At 40.5% G+C, this 9346-nt stretch overlaps 1 protein-coding gene across 2 annotated transcripts; it reads right to left on the bottom strand.

Moving 5' to 3' along the window:
- Positions 1 to 232: 232 nt before the first annotated feature.
- Positions 233 to 8289, bottom strand: LOC142892376 (V-set domain-containing T-cell activation inhibitor 1-like). 2 transcript variants are annotated; one of them, XM_076032513.1, is made up of 5 exons: positions 8110 to 8289; positions 5721 to 6056; positions 5158 to 5436; positions 3436 to 3558; positions 233 to 3071 (listed from the first exon to the last, which is right to left on the bottom strand). In XM_076032513.1, exons 1-5 carry the CDS (start codon positions 8186 to 8188, stop codon positions 2935 to 2937), a joined length of 954 nt encoding a protein of 317 aa, XP_075888628.1. In that variant the 5' UTR covers positions 8189 to 8289; the 3' UTR covers positions 233 to 2934. The 2 variants fall into 2 exon arrangements, with proteins under 2 accessions (XP_075888628.1, XP_075888629.1); XM_076032514.1 differs by having other exon boundaries at positions 5721 to 6050.
- Positions 8290 to 9346: the final 1057 nt, after the last annotated feature.

Raw genomic sequence — 9346 nt, 5'->3', positions numbered from 1 at the left:
TCATCAAAGGTCATCATGCATCCAGTGGTGGTGGGGGAGAGGTGCTGTGGTGACAGTGCAAGGCCGCATGCATCACTGAATGTAACAGACAGCAGTGCGGGTTTATTGTGTGGCAGGCCAACAACACTCTCACAATATCAGCCGTAGTACATCTTACAAGTATCGAGTCATTCCCTGCACCAATCTCTGCCACTGAACTGCAGCGACGGGAACTCCCCCTTTTTTTTTTGTGTCCTCCAGCGTCATCCGTAGTAACGTTTTGCTGCATCCAAATGTTCATGTTTGAGGCTGAAGGAGGAAAACTTGAAGACTGGATTGAAAGGGCAAACAGTTCTTTATTTTAAAAAAAAACTGTGCCACGGGGGGGGACAAAGAGTTTAGTAAGAAAAAAAGGAAAAGAAAAGGAGAGAAGTGCAATATTTACCCAGTCATGAGAGTTTACAGAAAAATGTTTAGATCGTCACAAATGTTCAAGGTCTTAATTGCTTTTTTGTTTCTCGAAAACCTGATGGAGATCCTGTGTTGTCTGAGCTCTCCACTGAGAGCAGAGAATGAGGATTTTTTCCCTAGTAAATTTACATTGATGTATATGAAATTTTGCTATCAAGATGATCAGATTGATAATGAAAGTTATATTCTTCTTCTTATTTTCCAGTTTGGAGAGCCCAAACAGTACATTATTCCAAAAATAAAACAAAGTCACTATAGCTATTGTTGGCTATAAAGTCACAGATATGAATCCAAAATGTCTGCACATAGGGGCAGTGCCAAAATAAATGGGTTACAGTTTCAGTACTTTCAGAGCAAAAAGTGCAATTTATGTCCACATCTTTTTTTGAATATTTTAACAATGCATTCATTGGAGGGATAAACTCTATGTATTCATTTAAAAGAAATTTCTTTCACCTTATTAGTTAACAGGTATCTGTTGGGGGAGGAGCCAGACTTTCTTCCTGTCCGGCTGTTCTACGTATTTGCTCCAATATGAAATCACATATGGAACTGTGGTAATGTCCCCTTTAAATAGGAGTCTAATTAATTTGTTGTTCTTACCAAGGTTGCTAGTCAAACAAGCTTTTCCAACAGGGGTGTCTGATAATGATAACAGGGGAAGATGTCAACTTTCCATTCTTGGTTGATATCTGAATAACATGCACACACCAGATGGTATCGCTGCAAACACTTTCGCAAAGTCTGCAGGTGAAACAGGTATTTTATACCTATGTATAAAAATAAAAGCTCATTATAAGAATAAAGAAGACCATCTCTGTTGAACAGCTGTGCAACATGTTATTGCAAACCAGTGTTCAATGAAAAGAGACTTATGTTTAAATAAAATGTCCTTGTTGTTCCAAATATAGTAGTTATGAGGCGAAAAATTGTGATTGAAGATAAGGGACCATGCGAGGAAGGCTTGCCGGTGAAATGCTGACATTTTAACTGGCACTTTGTCAATATTGTAGTTACAGACTAAAAAGAAGTGTAGTCCACCCAGTTTGGACAGAATATGAGAAGGGATAATGTTCCAAATAGCGTTGGGGTTTCTGAAAAATTGTTTCAACCAGTTAATCTTAAAAGGTGTTATTTAAGAGCAAAAATCAAGATAATTGAGACCACCAGATTCATATTCATTTATCACAACAGATTTCCTTATGTGGTGAGTTTTGTTCTTCCACAGAAAGTTAAAAAGTAGTTTGTCTATTTGAGTAATTCTTTTTTTTTGCCCACAGAGAGAGAGAGAGAAGCATATGTTAATCGTGATAATCCTTCGGCTTTTGATGATAAGACTCTACCTCTACCATTGGTTCAACCTTTTCTGTGTTCTTTGTATGATAGGGTTAAAATTTGTTAAAGACCTCTTTTTTTGGTCCTTGGTAATTGTGATTCCTAAGTAAACAACTTCATCTTTGACTGGGATTCCATAGATAGATGGATTTGCGTAATTCTTAACGGGTATAATTTCACATTTATTCATATTGAGACATAAACCTGAGGCTTTGGAGAATTCATCTATGGTGTTTATGGGAAACGGCATCCATCCCTGCTAGCCTCACACCAAGCTGGCCACAAAACCCACACCTTATAGGGCAGCAGCCTATGGCCAATTGGGCCAACCTACTAACAGTGGCGACATCCAAATGCAGATTATTAAACCCCCCCCCCACAAAGAAATACATACTTAAATAAACAGAACACAATCCCCACAAAACATACAAACCCGTAAATACAAATAAACCCTGCATTTCCCACCTAATCACATATTCACATTCCAATTAATAAAACCAAACACCCCCTGACGGCAATGGACTATGCCACTTAGCCCGGCCGTGGCCACCGGGGTGGCACTGGCTACCCCTGGGAAATGATTGGCCACCCTGCCTGGCCACCCCCACCAAAGCTGCCAGTGGCAATCAGTTTGTCCGAGTCGACATTCATTCACGATTGATTGGGGATTCACGTCCAGATGCATTTCAACTCCATCTTGCAAGGGTAAGCAAACAGTCACTCTGTGCAGTGTTGAATGATGTACAAATGTTGAAATTAAGTTGACAAGTAAGGTGTAACTACAGTTGGCACCGTACTCTAATTAGCATAATGAATCGAGATGTATGAGAAGCATTAGCCTGCGCCGGTAAATGTGGAAAAACAATCGTCACTGCAGCCCCAAGCGAGACTAACTAACTTAACTGACACACTCACTGTTTGTATCTGTGTCAGCGCCTCTGTCGCCTATTAAATAAAGTTGCTTTACGACATACAAGTGTCGAAACCTTTTTGAGTGGAGGTTTTAGACTTTAAGCTCAAAGCATGGCAGGACACATAAACAGTGCAAACTAACAGAGTTATACATTAATAAAAGCAGATCGCTCATCTTCTCACAGGCTACATTACACATATTTGCACTGATATGTTCATCAGTATGTCCTGTCCATGTTAAATAATTGCTGTCGTTTGTTTTGATGAAGGGGTGTCGTCTGAAGCTGCAGAATTCTTCACAGCACGAGATGAACCATTGGCAGTTGCGTGTATTAGGACCTCTTGGACAGGTTCTTCGCCGCCATCAGGAGGACCTGCCAAACAGAAACGTTTGTGTGAAATGAAGACAACTGTCAGGACTGAAAGCTGAGTGTAAACTGAATAACTAGTCTGAGATCAGACCCTGAGTGTCACACACATGGAAAACGGTTCATGTTTGTACATGTTGCAGTGCTGCAGTGTTTCTACATGTGGAAGAGCTGTGCGGACGTCAGTGGAATACCGGCAGATAACTACGCCTTGCAGTGTTCACTGTCATTACAAATCAAGTCAGATTCATGTGTGTTGGATAAGCTGTTTAAATACACACAGGAAGGTCCTCTGACAATGAAAAACTACTCTGACATGTTGGCATTGAGGTATTGGGATCTGCATGTGATGGACATCACGGAAACTTACCTTTCTCAAGGAGCTTATGGATTTTGCACCTTTTTGCACTGTACACCATGGCACCAATCACAGCCAGAATGACTCCAGTTACATTTACAATTAAAAGGTCAATTTCCCATTTGTTCGTTTGCTCTAAAAGACAAAAAACAAAAATTCAATTCCAGAGCCTGATTTTCAGAATCAGAGTCAGCTTTATTGGCCAAGTTTGTGCATGCCAAACAAGGAATTTGAATTCTCTATTCTACTACTTAGGTTAAAAAACAAACAAAAACAAACTAAAGAATAAGTAACAAGTAAAAAGTAAGGGTAAACAAGTAACCAATGTGCAACCGGAAGTATAAATAAACTATAAACAGTGTACCACTCAGTGGAGTAAAAAAAGCATCTATATACAAGTCTACATAGTATATATATATAAAAAAAAAAAAAATATTATATATATATATATATATATATATATATATATATATATATATATATATATATATATATATATGTGTAAGTATTCGTTAAATGTGCAAATATTCCTATAAAATACCTAAATATAAAAATATATACAAGTCTACATATGTATACCCTGTGACAGTAAAAATAAAAGAAAAAGAAAAGAAAAAGAAAGTTGAGTGGAAATGTTCAGTGTAGTGCAATACGGGTAATGTAGAGTAATGTAAACACCAATGTTAACAGCTAAACAGTAGTGCAGTATGGGCAATGTAAACAGGTGAAGTGGAAGGATGGTTATTTTCATGTCTGATGCACACTTCCACAGAAATATGACGTGTCACACTAACACAGCTGCCATTGTTCCACTTCCATGTCATCAACATATATGAAATGGTGCAGTCAGAAGAGACACTGACTGAAGAAGTTGTGGAATATGTACATTGGCACGTGGATACATGGACATTTCACGTTACTCGCAGTATCATTTGTCTTTGTAAACTCCTTCTGAAAGACACTGAGCCTGATGCTAGCTTGTAGCTCGCTGCTACATCCTCAAAGGTCAAACTCAGTGGAGGACTCTCAATGTCTGCTGTTTTATACTCATGTGAAATCAAGGGCTGCTAACCAGACAACTCGCACAAACCCTCCCTGCCCCCTGCTAAAATCAGGTATGAAACAACATAACAAGTTAATTTAAGGTCCACTATGTAAAATTTGGCATTAATTTCATTTCTATATTGGTCAAAGCTTAACATACTGCCCATAAATAAATACAAGTAGATAATCGCAGTACAATAAAAGTAATTCGATTTTTTTGTTTTTCCTTCTATTGGAACAGTTCTTTTTGTGTGTGTGTGTGTGTGTGTGTGTGTGTGTGTGTGTGTGTGTGTGTGTGTGTGTGTGTGTGTGTGTGTGTGTGTGTGTGTGTGTGTGTGTGTGTAAAAGAATTTCCACAGATCAATAAGGGTCTTTATCCTTGTTTGCTGCCGTCTTGCACCACCATATTTCTAAGGATGCCTGGTGTGGACAATCTGGCGTATTTGGTATTTAGGGTGAACGCCTATGTCTTCAAAGAAGAACAAAGAAGAAGGTGGACAAGGGGCGCAGGCCACCATAGTTCACTTGCAAGCTCGGGATAACGAAAGACACTGCAATCTAAAATGTAACCACTTGATGTCGCCGTTTCTTAGGGAAAATATTACACGCTTAACCTCTTAAGGGCTTTGGAGTTGTTAATAGATAACCTAATAAAAGATAGTATACAGAGACTGAGAGGTGTAATCTTACCATGGAAATACACATACACGTCAGAAAAAGCCTCATGGCTGATTTCCTTCTGCTTGACACGACAGCGTACAAGTCCTGTCTCATTGATTGTGGTCAAGATGGTAACATTGTATCTGCCATTTTCCTCTGACACCTGAGGCTCCTCAGAAGAAAGAACATGTCCTGAGCTGTTCACCATCGCCACCTCAGGCCTGCGATGAGCTCCTTCAACCTCACACCTCAGCCGGACCCCATCCTCAGTGGCATCAGTGACTGTTAGGTTTGGTCTTGCAGGAACTCCTGTAAACAAAATAACACAAACAAACGTGCTTTTGGACAAGCATACTGCTAAAATACAATAAAGTTGTAGTTTCTGTTTGTGGAGGTGTGTTTGAACTGAAAACATACAAATCAATTGTCAAAACACTTCAGTATTAAAAGCTAGAACGCATCAAAGTTGATGGTCGGCCCCCACTGAGATCCCATTTATAAGATGCAGATGGAGGAGAAATAACATTAAGACAACTTAAGGTTGTCTGCATATCAAAAACCTTTGAGGATACGACGCACATAAAACCACTCACCAACCAAGAGCCTGATGATATAAATTTGCTCGTTGTCACGTGGAAACACACAAGTGTAATTCCCGCTGTCGGCCACTGTGGCGCTGCGAATCCTTATGGAGGCGTTGCCGTACTCGAGCTCATCAGGAAAGTGTGTGACTCGTCCGCTGAACTGCCGGTCTTGACCAGAACGTCCCTCATTGTACACTGGGCCATCGTCAAACAGGAACACCTCCTTCTCTTTGTCTTTCTTCCAGTCAAAGAGTTTGCCCGGAATGTCCTGGACCGGATTGAAGGAACAGGGTAGAATCGCATCGTCGCCTTCTCTCACCTCCACCTCCACCTCCACCGCTGGCTCTGTAAGACATATTACAACATATTTCAGTTGTTTCAGATTCAAGAGGAATCACATGATTTGGTTCAACAAACATGATTTGGCTTCTGGATTTAAAACTTGTATAAAGTTGTGCGTCAACATTGATATCGCCCTCCTTATGTAACAGTGAACCTTTTTATATAGACCCAAGCAAGTTTTGCCTCAACCTCAATATGGAACAAGCAAAGCATAATAATATACAATGAATAACTGTCACACGCCTGTCAGTCTTGCCTGCTGGGTTCAGGGTGCCCTTGGCTGGCGCAGCAGCTGAGGCACGTTTCCACCTGATTGACACACCTGCTTTCTCTCTGCCATCACTGCTGCATATAAGCCATATAAGCTTCTCCTGTCCCGTTACTGCCGACCTGGAAAGCCTTGGACACGAACCCTCCATCGCCGTCCCGGACAGCCGACCCGCCTTTCGTCCCCAACCAGCCTGCTCTGCCGCCGTCCCGGAGAATCGACCCGCCTTCCATTCCTGACCACGAGCGTTAGCTTACTGTTGGTAACTGTCGCAAGTAAACCCTCTTTCCTTACCCACCCGGTGTTGCACTTGGATCCTTACCCGACACGTTACAATAACTACATATTACATATGCAAAATCGAAAAAAACAACAACAAACTAATAAAAAAAAAGAAATGCAAACAAAATCATGCAGCTCTTTTTTTTTTTTTTTTATTTGCAGCTTTCTGATTTACATTTTCAACAGTAACCTTTTTCCATGGGCTAATAATACCTTTAATAATGTACAATAAACCAATCAAGTAATGATGATAATGTCCCTCAACGAATGTCCTGTCCTGATTGAGTAGAGCCTTCCGGGATTTGTTGTATTCGTAGTACATGTGCTGTGTAATCGTGGTGAGCTAGCTGTAATAGTGATTATGTATTAACTCGCAGGCCATTAAAACTAGGCTGCACGCCAACTTTGGCCCTTGGGCCAGAGTGCAACTACTATGCAGTAAAGGGAGTATTCACCACCCAAAACTCCAATGTCACTCATGGTTGCATGTCTTTCTTCTACTTGCAGTGTCATGAGTGCAAGGCCTGTTTAGGAGGCTACTGTGAGGAAATTGCTTGAAATGGTCTCTGTACTTGGACATGATGATCTCCCAAAAAACAACTGAAGGTCAATATTCTGTCCTCTCTGTGTGAGTCCGTCCACAAATTGACGGATAAGCGAACACGTTCCAAAGACGCACAGACGTTGGAATAAAGCTCAAAGAATTTTATTGTTGTTGTTGTTGTCCTTAAAATCCTTTTTTTGGTAAAAAAAAAAAAAAAAAAAGAGTTTCCTGGCACAGACAGAAAAAAGGATGAAGGCTGAAGCCGCGAGCTACTACTCCGGATTAGCCCCTTAGCGGCATGAACCCCGCCAAAAAGAAAAACTTTTTTTTGTTTTAATATGTAATGTTTCATTCGTAGCTTATTTTTTTCATTTTATCCGACTCCTTATATAGTTTTTGTAGACCTATGCGCCGAAGGAAGGCCCTTAAAAAAAATGATACATTGTATAATGACAAATGTTTTAATTCAACTCAAACTGGAATAAAATATTTCTATGAATGGAAAAAAAATAAAATAGTTGGTCCATTCTGTTACTGTGGTCAAGTAATCCAACAGTTGGACAAAAGCGGTCGAGCCAGCAGACACTGAAACTACTTGCTCTGTGGACACCAGGTATTACGGTAACTGCTAACTGCTTCGCACTATGCCAGAGGGGAAGAGAGAGGGCGCGTCTCTGTACTGGATTACTGATCGATGTTTCTGAAATATTTGGAATCGTCACTCCATGATTCTACTGCAGGTTGGTAGTACACCCACTTTTGTGGGGTGTGTTATAAGGCAGACATCGGGGAATTAATTGCCAACAAAAAGTTCCCCCAAAATATTATTCTGAAACCAAGTACAAGGAAATCGATTATATCTACTTTCCCCACTGTGCGAAATGAGTACCGTAATACCTGGTATACACGGAGCCAGTTTTTTAAAAAAAAAAAAAAAAAAAAAAGTCTAGTTTTTTACTTACTTGTAGAGTTGTCCCCAACGCACTGAAGAAGATCGCTGAAGATCAACAAAACAAAACAGCACATCTTCACTCTCCCCATGTTATCAGTGGAGCAAGAAAAAGGGATGTCTCTATTGACTCAATGCGGAAAAAAAAGTTTGTTCTTGACAACGTGTTTGCGGAAGACAACACCCCAGGTAGCCAACATGCGCGCCAGTTTCTGCCTCAGTGGCTTGTGCAGGCGAGGCGCATTTTGCTCACTGCACCTGGTGGAGGAAAACGTCATTAGTCCAACGAGCTACATGTGCTGATAAAACAGGAAAACATCGAGGAGATATTATGTGATTTATTTGAGCCAAAGTTGTTTTTGTGTAGGTTATTGCTTATTTTTTGAACCCAATAAAACATTCGAAAGTAATTGCTTTGATTTGAGACGGCAGCTTGTAGCTAGCTTGCAAGAGCCATGTGGTACCTGGCTAGGTTGTGTGTTGGAGGAGTGGTTGCTCACGGCACTGGGGGTTTGTCTAGTCACTTATAGTTGCTCAAGTTACTTGATGGCTGTTTATCATATTTCCGCAGTTATGTTAGGCAACTTTTGGTCATATTTTTAGACGAGGAAAATCGGTTCACACACACACACACACACACACACACACACACACACACACACACACACACACACACACACACACGGGCATTTGTAGTGTGCGTTTGCTTGAGTTACAGATGCAATACTGTAGCAAACTACCTAGTATTTGGGGCACTGTCAGGCGGACTTTCTTTAAAGGGCACCTATGATGCTTTTCCACTTTTCTCGGGGATCGGAGCTAGAAACGGAGGCAAGGATCTTAAAACGGATCCGTGCCGGAAGTAATGGTTATCTGGGACCTACTTCCTGGATTCCACATAGGACAGTGGTCCATAGGAGCAATTCTTTCTTTCTTTCTTAAATATACAGATACACAAGTGTAATCTGGGTCATTGCTGTATGTAATCTGGGTTATTGTTATGTTAATCAAATTAACTTTTGGATAATTGTTTTATCATTACTACTATTTTGTATTATTATTCTTTACTGAAGTTAATATGTATTTTTTTTTTTTTTTTTTTTTAAGTCAGGCACTAGTTCCTACCTGTGACTTGTGTCTAGGGGGACATTTTATGTTGGGGTGATGGGGCAGGGGGGATATTGGGGAGTGCGACATGTGTTGAATAGGAAAAAGAATGTAAGTTCTTTGCTACTGCTGTTGCTGTTCTG

The sequence above is a fragment of the Nelusetta ayraudi genome, unplaced genomic scaffold (assembly GCF_046127955.1).
Source record: "Nelusetta ayraudi isolate G7.1 ecotype Tasmania unplaced genomic scaffold, CSIRO-AGI_Nayr_v1 ptg000034l, whole genome shotgun sequence".
Lineage (NCBI taxonomy): Eukaryota > Metazoa > Chordata > Actinopteri > Tetraodontiformes > Monacanthidae > Nelusetta > Nelusetta ayraudi.
The sequence above is the reverse complement of the archived record's forward strand: the minus strand, read 5'-3'. Positions and strand labels throughout refer to the sequence as shown.